Source organism: Papilio polytes, unplaced genomic scaffold (assembly GCF_000836215.1).
Source record: "Papilio polytes unplaced genomic scaffold, Ppol_1.0 DF821845.1, whole genome shotgun sequence".
In the NCBI taxonomy this organism is placed as follows: domain Eukaryota; kingdom Metazoa; phylum Arthropoda; class Insecta; order Lepidoptera; family Papilionidae; genus Papilio; species Papilio polytes.
In genome coordinates this window covers 3618474-3639146 of record NW_013527359.1, presented here as the reverse complement: position 1 = coordinate 3639146, position 20673 = coordinate 3618474, and the positions used below count along the sequence as shown (strand labels likewise).

Genomic DNA, 20673 nt, shown 5'->3' with positions numbered 1-20673 from the left:
AAATTCAAACAATGCCAGCATATTAATTAATGATGTCAGAAAACGTTATGTAATACGGTTTTAGTTATTTTTCTTAAGCATACAGAAAATGTATGCAAAGGTTCAAAAAATTATATTCCGTTAGTTCTTGCGTCGTCCACTTAACACTTTTTGCCACTTGTAAAGATTTTTATCTCGTTTTGTATTTTGATTCATAAATCAGATCGGTTTTGTTCGCGGGCATTTTTTTACTATTTACACAAGCTTTAATGATGTTGTTGTAACTTGTATTACGAAATGACCGTGAAATGGAAATATCGAACTGGGCACTGTTATTACGGCCTCAATAAGTAAGGCTACGCAGGTCGTTGCTACGGCGTCGAACGCATGGCTGGTGCATTAGCGGAAAAAAGATGCCAATATAAACATTATACTTGTCTCGCTCTAAAGAAATCATTCTCAAACTGTTAGAGCGGGCGTACACCTTTGACTAAACAATCGCACAACGGTTGTGCGATTGTCGATTGTTTTCAGTCAATTCAACCGTATAACCTCGTAGGAATAAAAGCGAGACTAAAACAGTTATGGTAAAGTTTAGTTTCAAGTGTGCGCTAATACTCAAGTAGTAAATCAGAAAGTCATAAATTACTCTTTTATAGTTGCGATTATTTTTTACAATGCGTTAAATATTACACGATTATGCACTACGGTTTATAGACGGTTTTATATTTATGACGTACGAGGTCAAAGATCTGGCTGTAGTTTGAGAAGGCACGGTCGTTCCGACTGAGGTCTGCTCCCGATCTCCCCTTCGTCATTTGTTCGCTAACGCACATTTAATTTATAACTCAGTGGGTATTATGACATGACTTAGTTTTGTTTAACCACATGTACCAGTCACGAAATTGTTCTCTGAATTGAATACTGACATAAATCGTAATATTCATAAATTCAGTTTTATTGTTGGTACAGTATTTTAACATTGACATTTTGACGCCCTTATTTAGGTAGGCATTTAAACTGTTAGTATACGGTCAATAAAGTGAGGGATTATGAGGAAGGGATATAAAAATCAATACAATCATCAAAAACTATATGAGAATTGTTAAACTAAAAGATAACGATATTAATGTGTACTTAACAGAATACGTTGCACATAGACTGTTTGATACAATATTTTATTTGTATGTCAGATAATGCATTTCTTGTAACACATAGTGAAAAGTTCCTTACTCCATAAACTTACTAACCTATCATAGCATACAAAACAAATGACGGTAATGACTAGAACAGCTGTCACGGTTGTATTAGAGCTATCAGAAGAAAGACTTCTCGTACTATCTATTGCTGTTGAAGTAGCAGAAAGTTGTGTTTTTGTACGAGTTTCGGTAGTGGAAACTGACGAGAACAAATAACAAAAGACTGCAATATTTCTACAAATTTATAGTTCAGTAAATAGGACTAAAATCATTGAAATGTGAGTATTAACGCTAATAAATGACACGTTAGCAATACCACATTCTCTGCATCGAATTACGAGCCTTGGGACTGCGTAGTATAGCGGAGCAATACAGTCAAAGAATTAAATAGGCTTCCCACTTACATTCATAACATATTGATAAATGTCACAATAAAAACTATAATCAAACGCGTACATATGTGTTACCGTGAGAATTAAATGAAGTGGGGGTAGGATATTAACTTCCTCGTCTATATTCAAACAGCTTCGGTGCTAATAAACGTAAATGTAGTAACGTGAGAGGTTGCTCTGAGTCACACTCACGCACAGACCAAGTCCGAGTGTTATCTGTGAACTTTCGTTACTCATTCTTATAACTGTAAGCTAAAATGTTATATTGTGCACTGATTTCTGTGTCACTGAGGTCAGTTGCAGGATACTGTTTAGTTGTGCTACATTCTGTTGAAATATCAATACTAATATGTCCTTATTTTCATTCGTTCGTTTTGTAGATGTTGGCGTTTTGTACACAGGAGATTTTATAGTCTATGTTTCTGAGAGACCGTATTCAGTTGGATATTGAGTCGGAATTTTAAAAACTTAAATACCAGAATAATTGGTGTAATTATTAAAAGTGATGTTCTTATAACATACTGACAATCGCCTCCGTTTGATGTCGACGTTTGACTAATTTTCCGACATCCCAACTAATTGACCGTCGTAACGCTAATGTACATAAACTAGTAAGACAGATGCAAAACGGTTAAACAGATGTTTTAAACAACAGTATAAGGTGATTCATGATACAAAGATAATTGCTATTATTTTGCACACTTGTTTAGCATGTCTTGTTGTGTATTAGAAAGTAGATATAACCGCCTTAACATCCGTTATGTTTCCGATACATCAATGATAGAAACGCAGCAATAGAGGCAGCTGCCGTGTATTTAGATACGGTATCTAAAATTATATTTAATACGGCAACGTGTTCGTCAAGTGGATTCTATGTGAGTCATACGGGTTTAATTGCTAAGCCTAAAGATATTACCGGCTTCGACTATTTTAAACGGGTCAAGTGCTCGATACAGCTTAAAGTCCGCGTGGTTTGATGTAATCACAAAAGTAGGAAATACAAGCCAGTAGAAAACGTTTCCTTTATCTGTAAAAAACAAACACTTTTGCAAACACTTTTAGAGAAGTTTAGTATTGAATGCCATATGAATTATCATGCAATATGGAAGTTCTGAGAGTTGTCGATATAACAGTATTATAAAAATTATTACGCAGGTGAAACGCATAGCAATATTAAACAGATTGCTCGTATTAAGTAATCTCACGCTTGTAGTAATCGATTGATTTACATAGATAATGATCGCTTTCATCCGATTTTTATCGTCTAAAACATATGAATATGCATTTAAATTAATTACAAACACGTAACATCTGCTGTATTTTCTTTTTAACATTTTTTCTTGTCTTTATGAGGAGCGTAACTAGTAAATGCCGCTATGTCGTAAAACGCAAGGTGTAACTAAATGTGTGTTTCATAATTAAACGCTCTGTGCAGATGACAAAACAAGAGACAATAGCTGCAGCTAAGTGAAATTGTAGGCTTAACAAAAATGTCAACTGTTCGTCGTGTAGTGCTTTAAAATGTTAATATTATAATCAATATGGCCGTCACGACTTCACCGTCTTATCATGGATCACCGATTCATGATGGATTTGCAACAATCCGAGCGCCAAGGAGCCGTATCAAAATAAGGAATCTCGTCGAACCAAATAATCCTGCCAATCTACCTCAGCGGCATTCGGAGTATTTTACACTGCAAAGGAATTCCACGAATAACTTCTTAGACAGCAGCGTGGTGGTGCAATACACGAACAATGAGCCGGTGAATAATAGCAATGAGGCGGACAAGCCCTTGCGACTTAGCTTTACGGAACCTATCTATGCCAAAGTAACTCCGCCGCATTCCAACTGCACTTCCCCCGTGAAACGTAATGGCAAACTTAACGTTCATTACGATTCTATAGACACGAAGCCAAGACGGCGGCTAAAAAGTTTGGAATACTCTCCGGGAACGGATCTGAGGATAGATGAAAAAACTGCAATCATAAGTAACGGGGATCGACCGCCGTCTGAGGTTTATTCCGCAAATCAGGACAGCTCCGAGCAGCATTCCGTGCGCACGGACACTACTGGCTCGTCCGTCGACTACAGAAAGAGACACGCCGATCGAGATAATTGTTCGGAATCGTCGTCATACCTCACCGATAACGATAGACCTATTTCCAGTTATAGCGACAATTCCACCATACCATCTACGGACACAGAAGACGTTTTGAAGGAATTGCCTAATAAATCGAGATTCCACAAATCTCCTCAGAAATTTGCAACGTTAAACTTACGAAGGCCAAAGTTTATTGACCTTAAACAACCCAGTTCAAAGGAGAACCAATTTTACGGGAGCCTCCACAGGAATAAAATGGGTTACCATTCCGAACCAAATACTCCACTGACGGGAGATCGAGTAGACTTGTGTGACGAGTCTAGTCTATTAGATCAAGTTCAACAGATACCAAGAATGCCTTTGCAAAACAATAGAAATGGATTTCGAAGGTCCGTTAGTGAGACTAATGGTTTTTCGAAAAGATTGAACTATAGGCATTCCTTCAGCGCCGACTATAAGTCGTCCGTTGTGAAGAAACCTCATAAATGCTGCGAGTGCGTCACTGGAATACCCGCGGAGGAAGAAGATACTCAGTCAACGAGAACGTTGGGGACCTTATATGAAACGCAAGATCCTAAAGTTGGTTGTCAAACAATCCTTAGATCAAAACCGCCGATACCCTGGTGGGAGTTGGCTATCAAAAAATCTCGATACAAAAGCTGTCCAATACTAGAAGAGGTAAGCGTTTTAAATTTGTTGTCAGTCTCTATTGTTATATTTATTTAAACAGTAGTTTTTAAATCGTACATTTCTTTTGTGTGATTAAATTGCATGAAGTCACCATTAAGTTTGAATAACGACTTCCGCAAAAAAGCATAATCATGGCTACCGACACGTTGAACAAGTGAATATTGACCACAAAAAAAAACAGTTTACTTGACAATACCATTTAATGAACAGGTGACAATTTTTCAAACATAAAAACTAATTTGTATAAATTACTTTGCGATGTGAAAGAAAGCAAAAGGTTCAATTTACTCATAGTTATTAACTATTCTTCAAATCCATTCTTTAATAGAATTACTTAGCTAAATGCAAAGAAATAACACATTTAACCGAACGAAACTTACCCTAGGGTGTTAGTTCCGTTTTAATTTATTTAGGTGTGGTTTGTTCCTGTAATTACAGTGAGGGTGAACTTCGCAATTAAACTATATAAGTCTAAATATATACGTACATAGGCGTAAATTAAATACCAGTTGGGGGGAAAACAATGTACACCTGATGTACAGGTGCGTAATATAAAAATAAATGCTCTTGTATTTACATCAATTACTCATAATTATTACAAGCTAAAGATGTACATCGACTGTATAGAGTTGCCATTATTTATTTAATTTAGTTGCTTTTACAGAATGTTACAATTATAACAGAAGTGTAGAGCTTCAAAGTCTGAAGAAAGTATGAATGGATTTAATAATAATATGCGTATGATAGTGAATTGAGATAAGAGTGAAACAGATAAATAAAAGAGAACAAAGTCGATTCACAGTATGAAAAAGGGCAATTTAATGATGAACTGAAGTGTCAACAAACTACATGATACATAAAATATTGCATCTTATTTGCTTAACGTTGTACTTGATAGAATGTGATGAACGATGTTAGGCTATTGCAGATACATTCGTAAGAATAATAAAAAGTTACACAATCACATACATACGGTACTTGAGAGGGCAACAAATATCATTAGAAAGTAATAACAAAGCAAATGCACTGTGTCCAGCAGATTGATCGAAAATTACACGATAAGAATGTATAAAGGTGCGTTTAAAGCCAAAATATACTAGAAATTTTAATTCATTAAGTGTTAATATAAATATTAACTTAAACTATGAAGAGATTTGTCTTATACATTTTAGCTTACTATGATTTTTTATAGTAGTACATAGTACATATAGTTGGTTGTCGTGTAAAAAAAAATCTTTGTACTTTCAATCGAAAAATTAAACCAATGACAAACAGGATTACAGTTTTTGTTTTTATAGTATACTTATATCTAGTTGTTTCGCATGTAAACACATTTAAAATGCTTGTTTATGTTTAGTGTATTTATTACATTTAAAATCAACGCATTTACGAGTACAAATTACGATAGAAATATCCGTACTAAGGCAATGTGTACACAGCCTTACATTTGCTTTCTAATTCATATGTATGTGTCTCATTTATTCACTAACAGGTGCCTTATGTAACTCAAATCTCTTTCATTTCACAGCGTAGTATGAACAAAAAAAGGTTCCACGACTAAAAACGCCTACCTGACTACCGAAAGGTCCTGTATTATCATCGGTCAGATGTGAACTTAATCGAGTTTTGAGATCGTTTTATGATTTCACTCATATTTTTTATTGTCCTTTCTCACGCTACGACGCAATTTATTCTTACGTTTCACTGATTCTTTTCAAGGTCGTTTATTGATATTTTGTGCATCGCAAATGATAGTTCGATAGAAAACCTATGTGTTTGAAGTCAACCAACCCGCACTGGCCAGCGTGGTTAACAGGCATAGTCACCCTAACTTAGGGTAGGCTCCGAAGCCCTCAGTGAGGACTATAGTGAGCTGGTGATGATGAAATTCGTACATCTTTCTATTGCATTAATTTCTTTTTAATTGCCATAAACTGACGTAAAGTATAGTTTAATAGACTACCTACTGTGATGTTTATTTTTAAATTGTTAAGAACTCAAATATTAAGTAAATATTATGACCAGTGATTTTAGTGACGTAAGAGTTAAACTGTCATTTGCGTGGGTGACTAGACCTTTAAAACCAGCATTCATATACCAAAAGGGACATCTGATCTTGCGCAAACAGCCCCGAGCATTCTCTGTCATTGTTTGTACCTATACAGATATGCCACTGTCATTATCGTTCTGCGAGGATTATGTCAAACATGAACACAACTTATCAGTAATAGGTAATTGTTTAGCAACAATACGCAGTAAAATTACCATATGAGAAAAGGTCATGCTTGTAAATATTTTCATAAATGCTGACTAATTTCTTTAAAAGGTGTTAGTGCCTTTTCATTTTTGTTTTTATATCTATTTGATTAAACTTTTTTTTTCCACGATAAAATTTAGATGGAGTGTTCGATCTTGCTATCTTATGGATTGCTTTTTATGCTTTGATAATTTCATGTTCTTTTACAACAGGCTTTCGATGAAGTGTAAAATAAAAGTGACGAATCACATCGATTGACTTAAGTAGAACTGAATGTGCTGTAATCAGACCAGGGTTCCGCAAAGTGCCGTATCTAATATTGTCCGATGGCCGGTGAGCCGTTCGAATCGGCACACTTTCTCAGCGTCCGCCTTACTTCTCGCAGGGCTAGTTCCGCGCTTATCATATTTCATATTACCTTTACAGCTACTGTTTCAATTTATATTGCACTATAATTATTTGCTCTCGCTTTCCGCTTTGATAGGTTACTTATTAGTGCAAACAAGAATTAGAGATCTGTTTATAGGGTGACCATTTTACGACCGCATTTTTAAAGGACGTTTCAAAAATATGTTTAAAAACAAGATTGCTCCTCGCGCCTAATTCTGTTGTAGAGTATTGCAATAACGATATGACACGTAGATGAATGGAAGGTTTTAAATTGATGTTACAAAACATTTTATCTGTATTCATTAGTACTAAACAAATTTATATTACAAGCGTGAAGACAAAATCCAACTTGAATTATGCAATAGCATGAATCAGTTTCTCGTATCTGAAGACAGATATAAATATGTGCAAATAAACAGACAATAAAATTGGTTAATTAATTAAACACGATGTTCATAGCACAAAGTTGAAATGCTATCTATTAAGTTACAACGTTGCGTGCCCCCCATAATAACTAGCGGGGGCATTGTACCCTCACTACGGATACGTGTACCTGCACTTTGGCTTACAATCACTCACACAAACTAACCTCCGACACGCGAACGCATATGCAAATGAAAGAAAAATTGTAAATGAAATGACCTATACAACTCTCATTGATATGCATTCTACTTTTTATCCTAGAGTCTCGGAAACTACAAATGAAGTAAGAAATAATGAACTATTTTTCGTTAAAGAAATAGAAAATTAAGTAAGATATACATGACCAAGATTAGAAGATGATCTTTTTGTCTAAAATTCTGGATATCACAAGTCAAACACCTCCTACCAAGAGACGGTCATAAAAGAATCGATTGGATGTTAAATGGAATAGCTCTTTTATCCTTGTTTATTGTCTGAGGTACTTAATTTGGTTCTACATTTAAATCTCATGGTTGTCTGTCACCTGCATTCAAAAGTATAATAATAATTTAATGTTTAGACCAAGAATGTCGTTTTCCTTCTCTCATCTATGTTACTAGCTATGACTTTGACTTTATTGGTCTTATTTTCTCATTAAAAACTAAAACAGGATTAGTTTTTAAGGACTTTAAAATAACAGGCTGCTTACATCTGCTGATTAATTTAGTATAATTACCTTACACCTGTCTCTATGTAGTCGCTAGGCTATTACAGACGGAATAATTCAAGTTTTTACTCACATTTGAAGTATGAAACATCTTGAATGGGGAAATAATCGTCGATTCTATGCATGAGACTATTTTAGGTATATTCTTGTTACGCGCGTGCAGGACGTTCAGAGTAATTTATCAATGACCGCTTGCGTTTACCTTAATTGGATAAACAATGGTAGATTGGTAGACGCGTCGTGAACAGGTGATTGTTTAACGAAGATCATTCTACACTTAACCCAATGCCGTTTATAGGTAATTAAAAAGTATGATAGTTTTTTATTCCGACGTAGTTAGAATACTTTAATGTTTTTGTTCCGAGAGATCCATATTGTGAGCTATAAACGTTGGAATCCTATTTAAACACCTGTCTCTTGTTTGTATGTATAATAGAACAAGTACAAAATGTGACATATTATTATTTCTGTATAAATATTTTTTAAATTAAATTTAAATTAAAAAGTTATGCTCAAGAGCCGTTTACGTCAATAGCAGCCTATCCCTATCTCCAATTTTGATAATTTAGTCTGTATTTTAACGATTTTCTTTTCTTTACATATCGCAATTCCAAAAAACATTTATATGTAGTGTCTGTAGTTCCACTGGTGTTGCGGATGTCTATGGGCGTTGTCGACCACCTCGGTGTTATCGCTGCTCGGTTTACCCCCTTTTATTATAAAAGAAATGTTTTAAAACGTTGGTTGCTTATTTCACTTTGCTGTTTTTGTATCTGTCAACTTTTACACAAATAGATTTAGTATAAATTTCTTTTATCACTAAGAGTCAAGGAGCGTTCATAGAATAATAATAAGATTGGAATATCATAGTGATTGTATAACGCTAAGGCGGTATATTTGAAGTTTAATAAATATACGATAGTGCGAGTTGATACCCTCTTTAATTTCGCTGAGTGCGTTTCTGGGACGTCGCAAACAAAGGGTCCCGTGTCCAGTCCACGGCCAATAACACCGAGCAAGCAATTTATTCTGATGACTCACGTAACAGTCCATAAATATTTATTCATCGCATTAAAACAATGAAATTGAATAGTGCGTGTGATGGGATTACTGAATGATTTTTAACGTTCTTTTAGTTAATATTATTATAAATAAGAATTTCACTTACACTATACGAATATAACTTTAAACTGTCGTGGTTTTTACAAATATAATGTTTGTAAGAGCTAAAACAACCCAATCGTGGCAAGAAACCCGTATCTTACGAACATTACATTCACTTACACTAAGGTAAGGACCAAACCACACCAATTTTGAGGAATTCATAAATATTTACTTGCTAAGAGAGCATTATTCATGTAATTAGTTCTCTTAATAACCCCTTTCTACAGTATATTAGTGTCTAAATTTACTTAAAATACTCAAAACACGAACCAATTCACAGTTATGTTTCTTAGATACACACTACGCTGCAGTTACACTGCGTCATAAACGTTGCATCATCAAGGAATCAACTAACAAAACATAGTATGATACAAATAACGTCATTAAGTCATCTCACAGTCGTCGTCGGCTCGTAACATGCGTATAAAAATCTCGACACACTTAACATTAACAGCATACCTTCGCTACCTTTGATTATAGAGTAACGGACTAGACAAAGAGCTGATGTTGTAAATGAATTGTGTAAATTTTCGCAGGAGATGATGTAAAATTCTGACACATTTGCTGACACTTCTTTGTGAACGCGTTCTTTTCAAAAACTTGCACGATTATACTCATTGACCATACAAACAAGTTTTATAACTTGGTTTTCATTTTTTTCGGATAGAAGAGTATGGGCGACTTTGTCAGATCCTGTCTTTTAAAGTCAAAGTTCGCTATGATACAATTTGACGTCAGTAATTATTCTGTCATCATAGCTTGTAACCGGTCCGTTTGTCGTGTACACGGGAGAGTAATTTGAATCATTATCGAGGTGAAGTCGGGCTGGATTGGGGCCACGAAGTAAGCGGACAAAGGCAGTGGCTTGCGGTCATCTCGCATTACAACAACTTGATATGTTACGTTTAATGACCGGTCTATATACTTCCCTTTATTGTGCATTTTCTCTTTTTTGTAGGTTTCTTATATTTGTTTGAACAATATTATAATTCATAGTATGGCACCTCAATAAAACTCCATGGTTATATTACACTACCTGTTGCTCGCAACTTCGTCCGCGAAATTAAAAAAAAATAATAAAAAATATAGCCTATATTACTCACAGATAAATTACCTTTCCAACGGCGAAAGAATTATTAAGATCGGGTTAGTAGTTTTTGAGTTATTTCAATGCATACAAAAATGCAAATGTTTCCTCTTTATAAACAGAAGAAGTATAGAATCATCTTTTTGTGTAAAACAAATAATTATAAACAAAAAGACGGTGTTATTAAAATCGGAAAAACATAGTTATTTAATGTACAAAATGTAACAAGCATTTTGTGTATTCTGTGTAACGTTATTTGTACATTTGTGTAAATATAACGTTTTTGTCTATTACTATTTTAACATGTTAACTAAAGGTATAACACAGACTATATAGCCGACCCTATTTGAACCAACACGGCAGATGGTGGGACCGTTATTTCACCTGAGTTCATACTAACGAATACATATTATAAAAAACTAGCTTACGTCCGCGACTACGTGTGCATGGAACTAAAAAAGCAAAATTTAGTAGCCTATGTGTTCCTCCACACTATGTTTACATTTGCGGAAATTTCATTGAGATCCGTTTAGCACTTCTGGCTACAAACTAACAAACATCCATACATCTAAACTTTCGCATTTATAATATTAGTATATAGTAGCTGATGAATATTTTGTCTTACAGCTTGTATTATCTATGTTATTGTTTTAGTTATATTTTATCGATATTTCATAATAAAACATGTGATTTGCGAGCTTCCTACTTCGATAAACTTTGATTTTTTTTTTAAATTAAGTCGTAAATAACTAAAAATATACGACGACAGATACTTTTAACTTTTAACCAATAGTTATATGTGATTTTGAAATAAACTTTGTATATTCTGCATGTAAATTATAATTAAAAAATATGCTTGATATTTTGTATGTGCTAACACAAATATAACACAGGGTTAGCCAGAACATAAACAGTTTTAATTAAGCCACTTCAAACATTATCTTAGCTGATTCTGCAAACATACCTCTTGTTATATGCATACAGCAAGAGCTTCCGGCCACTCCAAACATTTCTAAGCCAGATATCTTTCTTAGAACAGATAATACTAAGAATGATATACAAGAAATGTAAGTGGGAAAGATTAAGCGTGTCTATATTACCAAATGGAGTTCCCCGGTATTATGAATATTAGAAATCAATTGTTTTAATTATCTTGAAAGATAAACATCAAAATCTTTAAAAACCTTATCATACTAATATTACAAATGCGAAAGTTTAAATGGATGGATGTTAGAGTTTGTAGTCTAAATAGCTGAACGGATCTCGATTAAATTGGCATAGATGTAGAGGATAGTCTGGAAGAACACATATGCTACTTACTTTGGTTTTTAATTATGTTACAACATCAAATTACGCATACAGGCTATCTACTGTTTGGCTATTGGGTTTTAAACCGTTATTTATTTCTCATTCGTTGTCAATAGAGTTTATCAAAACGTTCTATTCCGTACATAGAACGGATCGTATTTCCGTCTGTCAAATACAATCCTCAATACAATGTATCTGACATTTTCGTCGATGTTATCATGAAAGAGAGATGGACCGACACCAAATATGGTGATGTCAGATTAAATCCCTGACAATGTATTGATGACTTTCGGAAGTTGCGTACGAAATAACTGTACTAAAACCATTAAAGGAAAGTACACATAGTGATCTATTCACTGATCTATTCCTTGTATTGATTCGTTCCCTGAACAGATCTATTCGTTATGAAGTGATCTATTCGTGGGGAGTTGTTCCATTTGTTGTGCAGTGATCTATTCAAAACTACCGTACAGACGGTTCCGTGACGGAAACTGAACCCAAAACATATTGCCTTTATTTTTACTGTGGTAGAATTATGTTTTAGGTATATGTTTCGGCAATGAAGATGTTCTCTTTTTATGTAGAAACCGTTACCCTAATTCAGAGATTTTAATAATCTGTGCATAATCTTATTAAGTAAACAATTAAGTAATCGTTTAATTCAATTAAGTTTTAAAGAAATGTAGTTCTAACTAATTTAATATAATTTAATATAATACATAGCATAAGGAATGTAAATTAATTGCTTTACGCAATTAGAAAGTAAATCTCCAATCAAATTAAGCCTCAAGGGCCGGCACGGTGAAAGAAACATTGAGAGAACAGTAAAGATTTTATTATAATTGTTTCATTTAATTACGCGTTAGATAATTAAATGACGCCGCAAGGAAGTTGAAAGCAAACGTTTTGGTAAATACAAACGATTTTATCCAAGGTTTTACTCGTAGATTCTAAAGGTTATCATGAAATAAAAATGAGTTATAATAATGAAAATACTTTGTTAAAAACTGTAATGTGTCAGAGTCAATTGGAATTATTCAATTGTTTATTATGTAACTACAAATACAAATATGTAGGGACGTTAACATATCAAAGAGAACTTAAAATTCTATAGTTTTATCTTTGTATAAAGGTGAAATCCCATGAAAAAAATGAAAATAAAAAAAACTGACAGGTCTCGCTTCCCCTACATGTGTTATATGTCATGTAAAATCTAGTCATTTTAGTTAGTGTCTATTATGTAATTACACGGTGCCATCATTTTGATAGAATCCCTTGCTGTTTATCCCATTTTTTAAAATTAGCAAAACTGAAGAATGACGTATGTTAATTTGAAGATTAATGGCGCACAGAGATTTAATGATAGCTTTGCTATAAGGATACGGTTTAAGTCACCATAAACATTTAATGTGCCTTTCAATGTCTTAAGTATTGTTTTCGCAGAAACGTTTTCAATTTGTAGTCATTAACACGTAGCGTACCACACAAGTACAGAGAAAAGACTTTTTACAACCGCTTTCTAATTCAATATTAAATTTAATAGATGATAATAAATTCTTCATCTTTGTTTATAACGTCTTCCACAGCCTGTTTAAACAAAGCCTAGAGTATAGAGTATAGTAAAAGCATATAGCACGATTTAATTTATTTTTATAACACTGACCGGGACACACAGAAATATAAATCTGTAGAGAGTAGTAGAGATAAAGGATTAAACAACAATAAGTCACCGATTCATCAAGACAATAGTGAAAAATAACTATGTTCATAATAAATTTGGCTTTATAGTATTGTAGGAAACATATTGGAAACAATCTAAAGCAATAAAGGTTTTATTACTATTATTAACACGGCAGGGAAAATACGATACAAATGACACTTCTCGTCAGGATCAGTTGATCAGTTTACGCCTCGTTTACGCTTCAGTGGATTTGATTTGATACGTGTGTGAACTTTGTAATTATTAAGTTATTACACTTATTATCTTAATCACTTATGTTACAAAAATCTCAATAGTTCTGAAGGCATTTTTCCTTTTTTGGTAAGCCAATGATAGTCCGTTATTCATATAATTATAACCACTCATGTTTCTCACACCTCATTTATAATGCATGAGGTTTAACATGTTTTTCCTTGTTGCAGGCTCACGTGGTGTCTGCCTTCGAGCAAAGTCTATCGAATATGACACAGAGACTTCAGCAGCTCACGGCCACAGCCGAGAGAAAGGTATGCTATCGACTTACGTATATTATACGACTAATATGCATTTACTATGCGATTCAAAGAACATGAGGGTCAATGACCTTGATCTGTCAAAAATCGCTTTGTATAATACAGATATTACAAACACTATTTCCTTTTTTTAAAAATCACCCGGACAATAAACCTGGGTTGGAATTTAAAAAGTGTTTCAAAATACACCAGTTCTGAAAAATTCCCTTGCGGCACCATCCGTATATTATTATATAAATCTTTAAGTTTTTCACCCTCAAAATTTTATATCGTGACGTAACTGTAGGGATTTTTGTTAAGAAAAGAATTATTCAATAATATGCTGTGCTAACATCCTACGTACATACCGAAGAGGTGTGTGTTTACGCTTTATTATATTAAAGTATAAATATAGACAACAAGATATCAGTCAATCGGTCCAGTAACACGATTTAGAAAATCTTGAATTAATTTCCTAGCGAAATCAGCTTTTTATAGCATTGATTAAAACCTCGACTTGAAACGTAATGCTCGTTTCAAGCTCTCGTAGGGACCGGTGAGAAACTAATCCGGATTCATTTAGTTTCACATAATGTATAATCAATTTATTTACTTTTTATATCTTTTTAATCTCAGTACGGAAGTTGCAACTTTCTTAAATCTCGTTTGAATCTAAGTCTAAACGAGTTCTAGTTTTTTTAATTCCTATTAATAGGAGTTATATAATTATCTTGCTATGTATGACTCGTAATAGTTATTCTCGAAAAAAGTAATCTTATTATTATTACAACTAGCTTTTGCCTGGAACACCATCCGCGTGGTATTAAAAAAGCAAAAGTCAGTAGATAGTAGATAGAGAGAGAAGAGATAGTAGATAGAGTCAATAGATTTACCGTATAAAACCTTTTCAAGTGCTAAGTTGATATAAGACTTGATTTCCAGTTCATTCCAAGTTGTAACTGTTCAGGACTCAGAGCTAACGGAGCTGCGACAGACGATCGAGTTACTGCGCAAGCAATCCATCCAGGCCGGACTCACTACTGCCCATATGCAGTCTATGGGGATACGTGCAGATGGCGTTAATGTCACAGGACAGGTAACCTATACAAAATAACATAAAGAAATCATTAGATCAATTTACTTCTCATTTCTAGTATTGAAATACTGAAAATGTTGTGAACAATCACAGTCTAAGAATCTGAACGTCTGGTTTCCGATTTGTGGTTTTACAACCATAATTAAGCACTGACAGCTGTCAAAATGAACCTGTCATTTTATAACAAGAATGGTGAATGGTATGTTGATGTAAATGATTGTTATTAATAATTCAAAGAACGGTATATCAAAGTGAATATTCGACGTTTTCGAAAATCTATTTTATTAATAATCATGACCTAATATGTTTGAATCGTCATAAATGTTAGTAGATTTTCAATTATAATGCACACATAATTTATATTTAATCTGTGCCAGACTGTTATTAATGATGTGTCCGATAACTTTCGCGGGTTTATTGGCTCTTCACAGATAACACACGCGTCGCGTTTGCATATTGGCCATCAATAGATCTGTTCTCGTTCCACATTTGAAAGGCTAGCGACATTTGATCACGTTATTAATTCACTACATTTGTGTCAAATTAACGTACCCTACTTTAAGATGTCCTAATTAAAGTGACTTAATAATTGCATTGTTTACGATTTGTTTCTGAAGTTTATTAGACATTGGAAGCTTACTCTTAACTAATTTGTTAATAAAACAACATAAAAATAATACCGATAAAGACCGTTGCTAAAATAGGCAAATATTTATCTATAGTGGTCCGAGTCTAAGGCAATGACCCCAGTGACAACAAAAATGTACATAAATTTGTCGCATAAAACAAAAGCAGTAGAAAAAATCCACTATACAGGGTATCCAGGGAAAAACGTGTACAATGGTACTACTACAGAATCCTAGGTAGAAAACATGACGATTCTACCCAAGTTTCCTCTATCATAGTTCCTTTGGTTATACACCAAAGGGCTTTAAAGTTTGCTAATTATTTTACATTTATTAAGCCCACCTTTGCTAGGGAGACTGTCGCAATTCCTGACCATTCTTTATTAAATAACAATGACTTTTAATGAGTTCGTAATTTACTAATAAATTTGTTCTAATAAAATAAACAGGAGCCAGCAAGCACACAAGCGCCTCAGTCGTCGCCGCAACGCGTGCAAACCGGTAACGGAGCGATCACACGCCATCTATCGACAGACAGCGTGTCCAGTATTAACAGTCTAAGTAGCGGCTCCTCAATGCCTCACGACAAGAAGCACAAGAAAAAAGGATGGGTAATTAATCTTCATTAGTAACTAATCTTTTTACGTCTTAATTAGCGCCTTGTAATTTGCAGAGTGCTCAAGTATGTTTCTTAATTAATGACATATAGGTTAATAGGCAGGTTTTTTTGTTTATTGCGTGTGGACTAAGTCGCGGTTTACAGCTACTAAAATATAAGTATGCAATTTCAAAATTACATTAACCGATTGTATACAAAATATTAAAATGAACGGAGGGTTCTAAGAGTCTGTAAAATACAATTTTCGATTATTATTAAAATACTAAAATATCAATAATCTTTGACAGATTTTTGTAGCTGTCAAAATAAAATGGAAAATACTTATAATAAATTTGAATTTTTGAGTGCGTTATTTATTACTATAATAAGGCATTGGAATTGCAGATACGTGGATGATATGCGAATTATAAATTTTTTATTTAATAAACTTAATAAACGATCATATGATATTTATTATAGACTGTTTGCCGTAGTGAAATATTTCCTGTGAACGATCTTATTATTTGAAAACTTTTCTAACACACAAACAAAGTAAATAGAATACATTGAAATTATTATTAGCAAATTAACCGTTTCTTGTTCTTTACAGCTTCGCTCATCATTTACGAAAGCATTCTCAAGGAATGCAAAGATATCGAAGACAGCAAAACATTCTTCCTTAGGCCAGTTGTCGTCACAAGACAGTTCATCCGGCTCACACCACTACGATGACCCTCATACTATCCGAGAAGGAAGTAACGAGAATAGTCTAGAACATTCCCATGAAGCTTTACCCGAGGCCAAGGATAAGCCAAGCGCCGCTAAGACTGATGAACAAGCCAAAGGTAACCAACAATGAATTAGCCAAATGGTTTGGGTTATGGAGTACGGACTACTGATCTTGCGGTCGAGGGTTCGAAACCTACCATTCGACTATCGTCGTGAATCATATCCTAGCAGAAGCCTAGAGCTTAGTTGGAGCGGTTAAAAGCAATCTTATTAAATGAACAAAAATGTACTCCTCTCTTCATCTTTCTCCTATTCCTCCCGTAGGGTCGACGCAACAGGTTTTTGTCCTCCACATAACTATCATACGTCATTTCAGACATCACTCCCTTTTTGATTATGTCACCTTTCACGCAATCCATCCATCTCTTTTTAGGTCCTTTTAGGTACCTCCACACTTAAAACTAACGTTCTCTTTGTAACACGCGATTCATCCCTCCTTAAATTAAAAATAAATAACCATTTAAAGCTATGAATCTAAATAAGTTTTTGTGATATTTAACAGTATTTATCTCATTGTTTTTCAGATAAACCAGATGATGCCGGATTGGTGGATGAATTGAAGAGACAACTTAGAGAAAAGGACTTAGTGCTAACTGACATCCGACTTGAAGCTCTGAGCTCGGCGCATCAACTAGAAAGTCTTAAGGATACTGTTATTAAGATGAGGGTAATTATCTTCATAAATACAAATATATTATAACCCTATTTTACCTTTTGACGTGTATTTTACCAGTTTATTGATTTTACATCTAAAAATCATGTCCACTGTTATTAGATCCCTATTTCCTTTCATTATCTTCTACAATAAGGACCATGTTTATTTTGTCACAGAACGAGATGTTGAACTTGAAGCAGAACAACGAGCGGCTGCAGCGGCTGGTGACGTCACGCTCGCTGGCCGGCAGTCAGAGCTCGCTGCCCGCTGCCGATGACCCGCGACGCTTCAGCCTCGCTGACCAGCCGCATCAGGTAAACATTGGAATTTCAACTCTAATTCTAAGGAATAAGTCTTCAATTAAGACAACAGATTAATCAAGACTCAACTATTGCTTGATAGTGCCCGATGATGAGTATGATTGTCTGGAAGGAATCAAAATAAATTTTGCAAGAATTTGATTTTTTTTTCTAGATTTGATTTTTATTCATCTCGTATTGTATAGTACGAAATTGTTACCTAATTTATTGGGTTTTGACCGATTTCCCAAAAGAAGGAGACACTCAATTCTTCAGGGAAATAATATATTTATTTATTTACACAGGCATCAATGGATCTGCACTCACAACCTCTAGATTTAGATTTCACGCTCACCTCGACCCCTACCATGGATTTCTCGAAGAAAGGATCACCGAAATCGAGTATGGTGGAACCGATATACGGTAACAAAGCCGTGTGCGAATTGAATGAGAACAGCGAAGCGATATTGAGTGCTTTGAATGGTTCTGGCGATATATTTACGAACGGATTGAGTGGTGGCGATAGATTAAGTGGAGATTATGACATCAATACTGTGTTACCGCCACCGAAGACCAGGGAACTGGCAATCGGAGAGAGCTATTCTGATATCGGTTAGTAACGCTATATATACTAATGTTATAAAGAGGAAAGAAATGTATTTTTGTATTTTTTTATTTTTGTTTGAGCTTACTCCTCCCTTAAAGGCCGGCAGCGCATCTGCAGTACCCTTGGCATTGCGGATGTTCATGGGCGTCGGATAACTTAATATCAAGCGATCCGTTGCTCGTTTGCCCGCTTTTCTTATACAAAAAAAAATGTATTGAAATAACTCAAAAATACAGGGCCGAATTTAAATTTAAATTCTTACACCAAAAAGTAGCTACACTATTACTGAGTAACATGAGGCTATATTTATTTCAGTAAGCATGTTAGTTACGATTATGTGTTGATTAAAACAATTTGTGTTTGACACACAAAAATTTAAATTAATATCCCGAGTCACGCAAGAAGGGGTGAATAGTAATAAAAGAATATTTCCTTTTTGGTTAGAAAAATGTAATTTTGGATATATTCCAGTGATAAATTAACTATTGTGTGTCAGGAATTCAACCAAAGAACCCTTAACAAATGGCAAACAATAAAAAGGCACCCCCGCAACAAAAAAGTTTCGTGGTAAATATTTTTATTTATGCACGCACGATGTTATGTTTAAACAAAGCCTCCAAACTATAAGCAATATTGTAAAATTTTTATTCTACAATATTAATTCAAATAAAAAAATAATAAAATCATATCACTAGTAAGATGAATTGTAGACTTTTGATATGCTTTAACACTAGTAAGACTAATCTAAATGCATTTCCAGGTGTAGCTGACAGTCAAGGTGACACCACAGACGGAAAGAAAATCGCGATAGCAGTATATTTGGGACAACCAGAGACATTCCAAAGATATTTCGAAGAGGTCCAAGATACACTTACTGAGTCCGAATGCAGATTCTACGCGAAACAATCCGCGGCCGCGTTCAACCATTTCGAGAAACAATCGAGCTACGACTCTCCTCGAATGTCTCAAACACACAGCCCAGAAACAGAGACACAAGATTACCCACAATCCATAAACAAATCCAACACTAACAGTCTCAAGAGTAATAAATCCACTCACAGCAATTCCTACAAGAATGTATATAATAGCGATTCGACAATAAACTGCAATGAATTCACAATCGCATACACTTATATATCAGGCAAAACGACTTGGCAGAACTTAGATTATATAGTTAGGAAGACATTCAAAGATTACTTGTCCAGGATAGATCCTGGTACTAATCTTGGACTGAACACGGATTCAATCACATCGTATCATCTAGGAGAGGCGACTAGGGGACCTGAGATCGGTTTCCCTGAATTACTGCCGTGTGGTTACATTATTGGCACTATTAATACATTGTATATTTGCCTACAAGGAGTTGGAAGCTTGGCGTTTGATAGTCTTATACCAAAAAATATTGTATATAGATACGTTTCCTTGTTATCTGAGCATCGGAGAGTGATACTGTGCGGACCAAGCGGTACTGGGAAATCGTACTTAGCTGCAAAACTTGCGGAGTTCTATGTACAGCGCACACAAAGACGAGGGAATCCCGCTGAAGCTGTGGCTACATTTAAGTAAGTATTATAAAAGCATTAAAAGACACGTTTTATATGCGTCCCTATTATAGTACAATTTTAGTATATTATGTGATCCTTTTTTTTTTAAATTTCACAGGGGGCTTTGCCCCGCAGCGACTATAACGACCCATTAGTCTAAAACTAACCTAACTCAATTATCTAACTTCTTATGTCAGCGAACTTAAACACAAGCTTTGTATTTTATGTGATCGTGCTGGTTCCTTACAGTATAGTAAAACATTGCTAATTAGAAAGTCCGTGTAGTGTTCAAATAATATTTTATTACCAGATAAAATCATAATGAAATGTTTGTCTTAACAAACCTCCTTAGAACAACGGGTTATTCTAACACAAGCAATTATTTTAACTTAATACGATGTCCCAACAACCTACTTGTATACAATAAGTAAGATTTTAAAGTAATAACAAAATGTTTATTTAGTGTCGACCGCAAGTCATGCAACGAGCTGCGCGCGTACTTGGCGAACATCGCGGAGCAGTGCAGCGCGGCGGGCGCGGCGGGGGCCGAG

At 34.6% G+C, this 20673-nt stretch overlaps 1 protein-coding gene across 1 annotated transcript in view; it reads left to right on the top strand.

Annotated features, from left to right (window-relative positions):
- LOC106107814 (protein sickie-like) overlaps nt 1-20673 on the top strand; it is a gene marked incomplete at its 5' end in the record, with an annotated part of 42293 nt that overhangs the window by 17921 nt on the left and 3699 nt on the right. The window contains 9 exons of the mRNA XM_013288817.1: nt 13840-13923; nt 14876-15004; nt 16080-16241; nt 16839-17073; nt 17542-17684; nt 17849-17986; nt 18277-18583; nt 19339-20140; nt 20586-20667. Of these exons, the coding sequence (XP_013144271.1) occupies nt 13840-13923; nt 14876-15004; nt 16080-16241; nt 16839-17073; nt 17542-17684; nt 17849-17986; nt 18277-18583; nt 19339-20140; nt 20586-20667 (2082 nt within the window). The remainder of the gene's footprint in view (nt 1-13839; nt 13924-14875; nt 15005-16079; nt 16242-16838; nt 17074-17541; nt 17685-17848; nt 17987-18276; nt 18584-19338; nt 20141-20585; nt 20668-20673) is intronic.